The following is a 12,287-nucleotide window of genomic DNA, read 5'->3' as shown; positions in this document are numbered from 1 at the left end:
GAACTGTTATTTTCTCACCATGGAAACTGGTGGTTCAAAAGTAGAGCAATTGCCTAGTGTATCCAAGGCTCTGGGTTTGATACCCAGAATCATGCAAAGAAAAAGCAATTGATATTTGTTAGGTGGCCTGGGGTTTCCACATCTGGGGAGAATGCAGCACAGGAAGCTCCTGCAGAGGAGATGGGTTTTAATTTTGTCAGTGGAAAAGGGAGAATCTTGAGGGAGAGGCCCCTGTTGGAGGTCTCAGGAAGACAGATTTGTTGGAGGGTTACATAGGTTGAGTATCTGAAATGGAAATTTGTTCCCCTTCAGGGTGCTAGAACTGCATTCCTTCTACACAGCCTTTGAGCCCCAAGTCATTGGACTGAGGAATGCTTCCTGGAAGAAAAGGCTTTTGTAGCTGAATCTGTAGGGTGGAACCTCATGTGTCTTCACCCCACCCTGCATATTAAAGGAGAGCAGTGATTGGCTATGTGTGTTCACTATGCACAGGCGTGTTAGCAGTGATGCATGTGCCCAACGAATCCTCAAGTCAGCTCTCTTTGAGGTGAGAAGCTAAGGCTTTAGAGGGACTGAAGAATTGTCCTTGGTCACACAGCTGGTGACTGGTAGAACTGTGGATTGGATCCTACAGAATTTGTCTAATTCAGGGCTAAGGGTCATAAACCTACTTTGTGAATAGGTGCAAAGGAGAGGCAGCAAAGAAGGCCTGGAGGTGGGCTCTTGAGTCACCTCTTCCTCAGAAGAGGAAACGTGGGAGAGAGCTCCTCACACAGTTGAAAATGACAGAATGCCCATGGCTTGTTTGAGAGCAACAGTACATGGAGTGAACTGATTTACTCCTCCCAGTCAATGCCACCTACTGTGATGGTGATGATGGTGATGATACCGACGATGGTGGAGATGGTGTAGATGGTGGTAAGGATGTTGGTGGTACTGATGATAGTCTTGATGGTGATGATGCTGTTAGCATCATTCTTGATTGACAGAGATGGTGATGACAACAATGCTGGTAGCAAGTGCACTTACGTATGTGTGCTTGAACATGTGTGTGTGTTCATGTTCAACGTGAAAGCTCAAGTTCAATGTTGAGTTTCTCTCCTTGATCACTCTCCACCATTATTTATTCATATTTAGGTGGCTTTAGTATTTTATTTATTACTTTTTTATCATAATATTTTCATTGATTATTTCAGAGTTTCATATAAACCCTGGTCACATTCACTTCCCAGTCTTTTTCAGGCCCACTTCCCCTCCCTTGTGACCTCCCCCAAAGGAAAGAAGAAAAAAAGAAAAGAAAAGAAAAAGACTGAGTCCAATTTGTGTTGCCCATATGCTTCCTGGAGCATGGTCCAACTCCCCTAGAGCACTGAGTCCTTCCCCACCCCACCCCTGCCTGAACCATCAACTGTGAAGAGCTTCACTTCAGCATCCCCATCACATTTCTTAAGAGTTCTCTTCAATGGCTTCCCGTCTAGACCGTTTCTTTTCTTTTTTGGGGGGAGAGGGTGGGGGTCGTCACCAAAGCTCTTCTATGTGCCTCATTCTCAACTGTGAGGCTGCAGTCATCAACACCACTGCAAAAGAAGCTTCCATGCCCTTGTGTTGGTTTGTTTTGTTTTTCGAGCCCATCCCAGCTGTCTCAGGTCCCTGCCTTTACTTTCTGTTATTGATGGGCTGTAACTGGGAATTGTAAACCAAATAAACCCTTTCTGCCCATAAGCTGCTTTTGGTCAGGGTGCTTTATCACAGTGGCATCAGAAATGAAGCTAGAACTGATATGAACTCTGACCCTCAGGATTGCACAGCAAGCGGTCTTAACTGCTGAGCCATGCTTCCGGCTGCACCATGTTTATTTATCTTTCGTTTTATTATTTTCACTGACCCTGAAGCTCATCATGTTAGGCTGACCAGCCAGTGAGCTCCAGGGAGTTCTGACTTTCTGTGCTATGCCCCCACCCTGAGTCCCCCTCACCTTGCACTGGAATGCAGGTGTGTGTTGCCACAATCAGACTTTATGTGGGTTCTGGGACCCTATTAACATCCCTGTGCTTGTGTGACAGGCACTGACTGGCTGAACCATCCCCTTAACACTCCCTTGACACACTTCCAACTCTAATTTTCAGTTCTCTTTAGATCTTTTACCTGCTTAGCCTGTCAAGCATTTTTTTTTTCCAGAACACTCCTTTAGCTATTCGATGTTTAAATAATCCTCCCTTTGTTGACCCTTCTCCAATGAGACTTTTAAAAAGGATTTATTTATTTTTATGTGCATTGATGTATTATTGTCTACATGTATGTCTGTGTGAGGGTGCCAGATCCTCTGGAACTGGAGTTACACACAGTTGTGAGCTGCCATGTGGGTGCTGGGAATTGAACCTGGATCCTCTGGAAGAGCAGTTGGTGGTGCTCTTAACCACTGAGCCATCTCTCCAGCCCGAGGTTGATAATGTTAAGACTCCATGTCCTCATCTGTCTCTTATGACTATAATATCATTGCCAAAGTGACTTCCGACATATGCATCCCTGAATTTACCACCATCTTCCTGACGTTGACATTGCCCTCTGTTCTGTGGATGCTGTCTGAATACTTCTGTGACGCCACCAAGCATAGATTTGGATGCCGGTCTGCTGCAAACGCAATTTGTCCTCTTTTCCTGTAGTTTCAGAATTGATGAATTGTGACCTGGACTTTGAAACTTCATGGCTGCCTCTGTGGAATTCCATCTCGATGTCTGCAGTCTACGTGCTGGCCTGGTAAAGGGGTTTGAATTCTGACTCTGCTCCTTAGGCAGGACAAGCATGCCAAGGAGGGGTGAAGACTGGTATAGGGAAGAGGAGGGGACAGTGCTGTGAACTTACCCCAGCCACCAGGCCGCTTTTCAGGGTCCCTTCGCTTCATAGTGATCACACACATTATTTAGGAATAGGTGAGGGGCTTAGGCTTGTTTCACTTATTTGTTTCCTACTGAACTTTATATGTTATGGCATATTCTGGGGAAGTGAAATCTCAGGGTAAATTCAGTTAGGTGCACAGCAGTTTACCAGCAGATACGACAGCAGAAAGAGTACTACGGCTCACTTGTGCTAGCTCTGCGATGTGTCCCTGGTGGATGAAGAAATGCCTGATTAGAAGGGAGCGTTTGCACATCTGGCTGGGTCAGATGGCAATCCTGAGTAAATCCTGGACGGAACCTTCAGCCCTGAGCTCCTATCCTGGAGGTCGGGTAACTGGCTCCACAGGTCTCTAATTTCCTGTCTACAATGGGACCAGAATGCTCAGGGTGCTTCACGGCCCTTGCATCATGATCCGCGTCCACTTCAGCAGTGAGAGCATTTTCTAGCATCCGTTGATGTAGCTAACAAAGCTGGAGGATGGCCGAAAACCAAGTGGGTCTGGTTGCTTAGAAGCAGCTGCCTCGGAGTGTGAGGTTTTCAGGAGAGCATCTCAAATCTAACGATCATTTCCCAGGAAGGAACTTCAGATGTCAACTGCCTCCCCGGAGCTATGTGTGTGAGAATGTCTTACATGTTTATATGTATTACTTGCATACTGAAGTATTTTTCGCAGTGACAGTGGTAGATTGTGAGTCTGGAGTCTGGGGCCTGCCTTTCCTCCCCTGCTCGTACCACCTGATTCTGTACGGTAGATGTCCTGTTGTGGCCACCATAGTTATGCAAGATGTTCCTATGACTGCTTATCTGTGTGTGAGAGGACTCAGTACACACTCTACCAAGTCACACGGTGTAAGGGAACAGAAGAGCTCTGTTGGTGGCAGTGGGGTTAGCTTGAGTTAGCAGAAAGGGAACACGAAGCTGCCTGCCCTCAGAATTCTTACATTGCAATGCTGGGCTGGGTGGGTGTTCTGCTGGATAAGTGAGGTACCCATTGGAAGCTTTGCCAGATGGGATCCGCCTTGTTATGGGCAAGGGTGATATAATCGCAGTAAAGAGAACCTCACTGCTCAGTACTAGGTGGCTGGCCCTGGGAGTTTCTTGGAAATCCCAGCACGGTTGTTCCTGGAGACTGGGAGCGTGAGGCATGGGGTGGGGTAGGGGGCATGAGGCACTGCAGCCTCTTTGTAGAGAGCTGAGCTGAGGGATAGGAGGAAACCCTCTGGTGAGGGGAAAAGCTGAAGCCAACTGGCTTTGTATCAAGGTAACCAGGGTCGGGACTTGGGGTCATGCTTAGTTAGGCACAGTGCCATTTGTGACTGGGCCCCAGTCTTCTGATTTTCCAGTAGGGTACAAAAATAGTGATTTCAGATGCCTTAAATCCCAAGAGTCAAAACACTGAAAATCTTTCTGGCATAATTGAGTAAAATCCAGCAAGTGTTAATATCTTGTTAATAGAGATGCTTGAATGATTTGAATATGGAAAGAAAGTGATTGTGAGGGTTTGTGCATCACTGCAGTGACTCAGTGAGCATTGGTAGGGTGGTGACAGTGTTCCTGTCATTTTTTTTTAAAAAACACTTAAAAAAGGTGCTGGGTGGTGATGGAGGCGCTCTCCTTTAATCCCAGTACTCAGGAGGTAGAGGCAGAGGCAGGCGGATCTGTGAGTTCGAGACCAGCCTGGTCTACAAGAGCAGGTTCCAGGACAGCCTCCAAAGCCCAGAGAAAACCTGTCCCGAGGGCTGGAGAGGTGGCCCAGATGTTGAGTGTGCACTGCTCTGGTAGAGAACCCATGTCAGCTCACAACTGTCTGTATCCCAGCTCCAGGGCACAGGATGCCCTGTTTTGGGCTTGAAGGGCACCTGCCTTTGAATTCATAAACGGACACACAGATACTCATGTGTATAAATAACGAACATTTTTAAAAAAGGCCCACAGAGACTTTTATGCCTAGAGTTCTCTTTCTTCTTTTAACACCATTGCACTTATTTCTATTCTTTGTGTGACCGATCATGGCCTCAAGGAACCCTTTTCAGACCTTGACTTTACAGCACAGAATCAAACCGGGTGTGGTGGCTCAGCAGGTGAGAGTGAAGCAGGCAGATCAGTGTGAGTTAGAGGCCAGTGTGGTCTACGTGGTGAGTTCCAGGCCATCCAGAGCTACACAGTGAGACCCTGTCTTAGAAGACAAATGCACACCACCACCAACGAAACAGACAAAAAACAGAATCAGCCACCCTATTTTCATGACCAAATGGAGACCAAGACTGTGGAACTTTTCCTGCCCATTGGTATTAATAGGTGTGCCAGTCAGCTTAGCTGATGTGATGGGAGACCTCAGGTTGTCTGTTTGTAAGGAGAACAGATTCTGGAGAACAGATTCCTGTGGCTCACACTGCAGAGGCTTCAGCCTTCACTCGGCTGGCTGACTCTGCTGTTTTGAGCTGTGGTGAGGAGGGACATCATGCTGGGGAGTATATCTCTTGGGTACCTATGCTCTGCCCCAGTTCCTTTCTTTCCTGGAAGTCCTGCCTAGCTATTGGTCAGTAAGCTCTTTATTAAACCAATCAGAAGGTGCCTGTCACACAGTGTGATCAAATATCCCTTAACACTGGTGACCAAGTCTCCAGCCTATGAAACACCTTGAATAGCCTTGAAATTCACATCATCTCAGCAGCAGGGCTCAGGCAAGATCCTGAGTGGGGTATGGTGGTACTCAAACACTCAGAAACGGATGTAGGAGGACCATCCTTGGCTAGGCTAGGTAAATAGAATATCCTGCAATCACCCACATCAAAAAGCTCCGTGTGGTGGTGTGCCTTGTAATCCTAGAGCTGAAAGGCAGAGGTAAGCAGATCCCTGGGGCTCACTGGCCATCTGGCTTAACCAAACAAGAGATGTGATAGTTTTTCTGTTTCTTTTTTGAGATAGGTTCTCTATATAGAGCCCTGGGTATCTTAGAACTCACTATGTAGACCAGGTTGGCTTTGAACTTAGAGATCCACGGGCCTCTGCCTTCCAAGTGCCTGGCTTAAAGGCATGCACTAGCATGCCCAGTCTTAGTTTTTGAGTCAACTTGACACAAGGTAGGGTTATCTGGGAAGAAGGAATTGTAATTGAGGAAAAAAAAATGCCTCCATAGCATTTGCCTGCAGGCAAGTCTGGAAGGTATTTTCTCAATTGTGGGTGGTGCCACCCTTGGGCAGGTGGTCCTGGGATGACTGAGCAAGCCAGGAGGATCAAGCCAGTAAGCAGCACCCTTGTCATGGCCTCTGCATCAGTTCCTGCCTCCAGGTTCCTGCCCTGTTGGAGTTCCTGGCCTGACTTCCCTTAGTGATGGACTGTTATCTGGAACTGTAAGCTGAAATATAACCTTTCCTCCCCAAGTTGCTTTAGTCATGGCCTTTCATTACAGCAATAAGAGTCCTAAGACAGAGACGCTGTTCAAATAAAACAAAACAAAACCTTCCCAAACCAAGGTGGATGGATAGTACCTGAGGAATACCTTCAAGATTGACTTCAGGCCTCCACACCCATGTACACATGTGTGCACCCTGCCCCCTGCCCTCAACACACATTCATCATGAGCCACGCAGTAAGTTCAATGCTAACCTTGACTTCATGAAACCCTCCATCAAAAGCAAAACAAATGAAAACATTTAGGAGACAGGCTTATTTTGAGCAGGGTTTCCTCCCCACATCCACTCAGTTACCTTGTAGTTGAAGAACTAGGCTGCTATCATTTCCTTGCATTTGGCAAAAATTGCACTTAGAGCAACCTGAACGTCCACATTGGTCCAGACCATCGCTCTCTATCAAAGCCACCATGTTTGTCTTCTTTTTATGTCCTGCACATTTTGGAGGCAGATCTCTTGCTTTGATGGTACCACTCCTCCCCTTTTCAAAATCCTTGCGGGGGGGGGGGAGGGGGGAATTTCTCTCCTGGTTTTTTCCTTCTGCCCTTGGCCAAGTTTCCTGCATGCAACAGCCAGTCGATAAATATCTGTTGTGCTGATGATGAGCAGGAGTGAAATTGAGGAAGTCTTTCATGGGTTGATGATGGCAGTGCTGTGCATTGGATCGGGCATGAAGGGCCGCCAGAAGCATCGATGATTACTGTCACGGCTCCATCTCCCTGCACCGACTTAGCAAGCCTCTGATTGAACGATGATAAAGGTATCATTTTGCTGCATTAGGAGGAAAAGGTATATGGAGATTTGACGTGCACGGTGTTTCGTAACTTTCTCTGGATAAAAATAGGGGCATTTGTCTTCTTTCATCTAAGGCGGAATCATTTCTGAAATGGAGTCTTAAATTTCGAGGTGTAGAACATTTCCAGTTAAACATCCTTGAGAAAGCTTGCTTCATGTTTTTCTGCCCAAATGGGGAGTAAGATTGCAGAAACCTGTTACCTCCTGATAATGGGAGCTCTGAGTGGAAGGGTAGTCACTCCTCAAGGCTTCTTACTGTATGCTGGCTTTTGTTTCACCATAGAGCTGTGCTTCAGAGGGGTGGGGCCACAAGAGAAAGAGGAATAAAGGGCAGTCCTGCATAGTGGCATTTTTGGGGTACTCATCTGCGCCAGGTACTGTGACAGAAAGGGTGCTGACATGTTAACGGTACGGAGGACAGAGACGTACCCCAGCTCCAGGGAGTCGGGGGTGGGGAGTGTTCTTGGGTGAGTGGCTGTCTGCACCTTGTTCCTGGTTGATGCTGTGTGTTAAGCTCATGAAGGTGGTGCAAGGCTGCTGCTGAGGTTTTGGCAAAGAAGGGATGGAGGCGGGTATGAATGGATGGTCTCAGTGATGCAGTTACATTTTATTGTTTGTTTTTATTTTTAGTTTATGTGCAGAGGGTTTTGCTTGCACATATATGTATGTATACCCCATATAGGTCTGATGCTCACAGAGGTCAGAAGATGGTGTCAAATCCCCAGAAACTGGAGTTATAGATGCTTGTGAGACGCTATGTGGGTGCATGCTGAGAACTGAACCTGGGACCTCTGCAAGAGCCGTCAGTGCTCTTAACCACTGAGCCGTCTCCTTAGCTCCTCCACCTTAGTTTTTGAATCAGTGTCCCTCACTGAATTTGGAGCTAGACTGGCTAGTAAGTCCCGAGATCCTCTTGTCTCTGCCTCCCTGGTGCCGGGACCACACTGTCTGTGCTGTCACACCCAGCCTTATGCATGGTGTTCTGGATATAGGATTCAGGTCCTCATGTTCTCATGGCAAGTACCTTACTGAGTGAGCCATCTCTCTAGTCCCAATATCTGAATATTTGAAGGGGACACCTTCAAGCCACGGCAGCTGGGAGATGTAGTTTTTTTTTTTTTTTAAATCAGGGTGATAAGAACTAAGACAAAAGTCAAGGTTAAAGGGCTACTCTGTTTTATGTGGCCAGCTACCCCAAGATTGTCCTCTGCCTCTGCCTGTGCACAGCTCTGAGAAGGTTGGTCATGCCACTCCACTGCGGTGCCTCAGTCTGTCTGCCCGCACTCTTCCTCCCTGCCAGTGGCGCCTCCCAGGCTTGCACTCCATGTTTTGTGAGGGAAGCAACGGAGTACAGAACAGTAGGAGATCCTGGGGGCGGGGTGGGGTGGGGTGAGGTGGGGGTGGAGGAGTCCACAGCACTCCCTAGATGTGGGATTGAGACAGAGTCATCTAGCAAAAGTAGGATCGCAGTTTATCCTCACAATCGGGGTGAAGGGAAGAAAAGAAGTAGGTAAAGACAGGCCCCGCAGCCAGCCTTCCTTCTCCACTTTTTGGGGAGCCAGTTCCTGTCACCGGTGAGTCTTGTCACTCCCCAAAGAAGCCTGCTGCTAGGTCCCCGAGGCCACTGTCATCCCAAGATCCTGGTTCAGCAAAGGGCTCCCGCTGATGCTTTTCGTCCTGTCTATCCTCCTTAGTGGAAACACTAGCACTGGCTCTGACTGTCTGCTCCCTGCGGCAGCAAGAGAAGAGGCGTTTGGCAAGTTGAAGCTGGTTGAGCCAGGAGGCAAAGAAACCATCCCAACAGGGAGAGAGATCGGGTCAAGGAGGCTTGAGAAAGGTCACAGGGCAGGAGGGGTCCATTAGTGTCCAAGGCAGGGTACTAGCCACACGTGGCAGCTGCATGCTAAGAGAGGCAGTTCCTAAATGGGAGTAACAGAAAAGAGGTGGCCTGGTCTGCAGGAAGTGAAGGGAGCAGGGACGAAGAGGAGAGAGCAGGGCTCCTGCCACCATTTGCCTAGCCATGATGGTGTCAGATCATGTGGGAAAAGGAACGGAGCCTGAAGGGGCCAGGTGGGGTCGGATGGTTGTTATCTGTGTTAAGGGTTAAGCAGGGACATAGTTGCAGTGCTATAGTCTGTCCACCAGAGGGCAAAAGAGCCCCACATATGAGACCTAGAGGCCTGGCTGCAGATCAGAATTAGCACTGCATATTCTCATTCTCCCCAAGAAAGACTAGGCAAATGTTTCCCAGCTCCTAAAGCCACGTGGAACATAGCATAAATTGTGGGCATGCTTGCCCTGACAGGGGGTGACATTATAGTGTACCCTCCCACCTCACCAGGGTGACTCAGGGAAGAGCTCGTTTCCATCAAGTCAACTCTCCCCTTCTCTGCTTCATTGTTCAAAACGGGGTTATTACCATTTTAATCTGGGAGGACATCAGGTTTGTGAGAACACTGCTGGAGGTGGCAGGGCCACACCCTCAGCTCTGAGGACCCAGCTAGTCGTCTGTCTGTGGCTTAGTAATGGATCGCACCTAGCCGTGGGCATGGCTGAGGATTCCTGCCTTCCTCTGAGCTGTAGCCAGGGGAATCTTGGACCAGACTTAGGCCAGGGTACCTGAACATCACTTTGACCCTAGGTTTCTTCATCCATCATATAGCCATTTAAAACCAGCTCTTAACCAAGGTCCTGAACATCGAAGATGATATCAGAGTGCCAAAGTGTCTTAGAGTGAAGGCAGGAGAGTTCATCGTTGGCTCCGGTGAGGGCCTGCCCTCCTCTCTGTGTGTCCCCCACCTCTCTGAGCTGAGCAGTGGTTAGAATCATGGAGGGGGGTAGACCTTGTGAGAAATGGAGGGAGAGGTGAGAGGTCAGGGGTCACCCAGTCTTAACCTGTCCTGGGACCATAGATCTCTGGGGTGGTGAGCAATGACCCTAGGTCCCCAAGAGGTGATACCTCTTTCGGAGAGCATTTTTGAGATGGACTTAGCCCATACCAGGCTGTCATGGTCCCCTAGGGATGGACTAAGATGGCTTCATTTTCCTCTCAGGTAGTTAGATGGTGACATCGTTCAGTTGGAGCCCCAACTTGGGTGCATATGATGTCAGGGGACACTGACTGCCATAGGACTCACAGGGGTCTTCCTCCACTCATCTTTTTGAGAGAGCAGTGGGAACAGTCACAGGCCCTGACAAGCCCCATTTCTGTATGAGTAAATATTCTTCCCTCTGACATTCAAAAGGAATCCAGATGAAGAACAAGCCACCCACTTGTCACCTGTTCCCTGGCCCAGGGCAGAGGAGACGTTTTGCTATTGCCTCTGAGTGATGGAGAGACAGGGATGAGAGATGGGTTCATTTCTGTTCAATTGGTTTAGTCGTGCTGTAGCCTAGGGAGGGACTGCAGAGGAAGAGGACATTTGGCTAGAGCAGGGAGGGAGACAATCAGACCAAACCAAGCAGGGTGGGAGAGAGGCAGAATGGAAGGTTGAAGAAGCTGTCCAGGAGAGAATCAGAGACAAAGAGGAAGAGAGTGACGGTTTCTTAGTGGAAGAGGCGGTCCAGGTTATAGTGGACAGGGCATCCCCTTGACTTCGTCAAAATGCCTCTGTCTTCTGCTGCTGGTAGCTCTGTTGGTCATCTGTGGGGAAGCAGCAGGAAGCACACATGACACATGACATTCGGGGCCGTCCCAGAGGCGAGAACCTTGGACGTGGCTCGCTGCTCCACTGGGAGTGACCTCTGTGTTCGCAGAGGCTGCTGTTTTCTCAGGGCTCTGCAACGTAATCTTCCATCTGATTCTGAAGGTCAGAATCGCAGGCCAGTGCCAAACATGGCTTCTTTCAGACCACGTGACCCCTTCACCAGGTGACAAGTAGAACCCAGTGCTGGCCCCAGGAAGACAGGACAAGGACAAGGTCTAGTGTTGTGGATATTCTAGGGCCCATTAGAAACACAAAGTGGCATGTGTCAGAGCCCTGTGATTTCTTCAGAGTCTGGCTGTGCACCTGTTTTTGTTGGGAGGGAAAGGGGACAACACAGATTCTGTAGTCTTCCATATTCTCACTGGTGCAATGGAAGGGCCTACCCCTGCCCTGCCCTGCCCTGCCCTGCCCTGTCCTGCCTTGCCTTCAGGGTTCTTTTGGTGAGGTGTGATGCCAGTGACTATGAACACACTCTGTGCCCTTTGAAGGCTGAAACAGACATGGAGAGTGTCACTATATTCTTTCTTCAAGTAAGGAAGGGTCCCTTCTCTCTCCTGTTCCCTGCATCTCCTCTGCTGCCTGTCTGTCCCCTTTTTGTGAGATGTCAACTCCTTTAGGGACATCTAGTTCCATGGTTCCAGTTGAAGATACCAAGCCTGTGTATTTATTCCCTGTTGAAAAGTGAGTGGAGGAAGGGAACAGTAACCTTCTAGCCTGGTCCATTTTATCTTTGATACCAGCTTAGACGATTCTTGAGGGTACCAGCAGGGGGCAGTGGCACCTCACATCTCAGACTTTCCCCTACGCTTCCTGGCCACAGGCCTGGGATGGGCCAGGAAAGCCACCTCAGTGAGCAGTGTGTGTGTGTGGTGTTCATCAGGCCGGCTGAGAATGTCTTAATGACCTGCGCACTGTGCAGTGAATTCTTAAGAGCCTGGTGTGGCAGGGCCACCCTGACAGTCAGGCCTGGGCACAGATGCTGATTTCCTTCCAGGGGCAGAGGTTGAAGGGGAGCTGTCCTGGAGGACATTACATAATGGCCAGACTCCCCGAACTGCCCACAGGGCTTTGGTGTCCCACTGAAGCCCTGTCCAGAGACAGTGGCTATGGATGAGGCTCAGGTGAGCCATCAGGGAGCCACCTGCCTGCGTCCTCTAGAGCCTACTTCTGAACTCAGGTGGCGACAATAGCAAGAACACACTCAGGCAGGCCTCGAAGAAGGACCCAAGCCTTGACCTCTCCAAACCATTGGCCATACCAGCAGGACTGTCCTCTCCCCTACCACTGTCTCTTCATGCCCCTCCTTCTTCACTCAAAGTCTCTTCCCAGCCCCTGCCCCCCACACCAATGCCTAGAAGCCCAGTCATGTGCACTCCACTAACTCCTGTGGCCTTTGGTCCTGGTGATTGTCCCTTCAGCTTAGCACCCGGGGGGGGGGTGGGGGGCTTGCAGGACTATGCTCTATGAGGTATGC

General features: G+C 49.1%; 1 protein-coding gene across 1 annotated transcript in view; it reads right to left on the bottom strand.

Moving 5' to 3' along the window:
• Podxl (podocalyxin like) overlaps nucleotides 1-12,287 on the bottom strand; it is a 140,558-nt gene that overhangs the window by 126,826 nt on the left and 1,445 nt on the right. Inside the window, exon 2 of the mRNA XM_027391298.2 lies at nucleotides 864-977. Within this exon, the coding sequence (XP_027247099.1) occupies nucleotides 864-977 (114 nt within the window). The remainder of the gene's footprint in view (nucleotides 1-863; nucleotides 978-12,287) is intronic.

Source organism: Cricetulus griseus (genome assembly GCF_003668045.3).
Source record: "Cricetulus griseus strain 17A/GY chromosome 1 unlocalized genomic scaffold, alternate assembly CriGri-PICRH-1.0 chr1_0, whole genome shotgun sequence".
Classification (NCBI taxonomy): Eukaryota; Metazoa; Chordata; class Mammalia; order Rodentia; family Cricetidae; genus Cricetulus; species Cricetulus griseus.
This window is presented reverse-complemented; position numbering and strand designations above follow the sequence as displayed.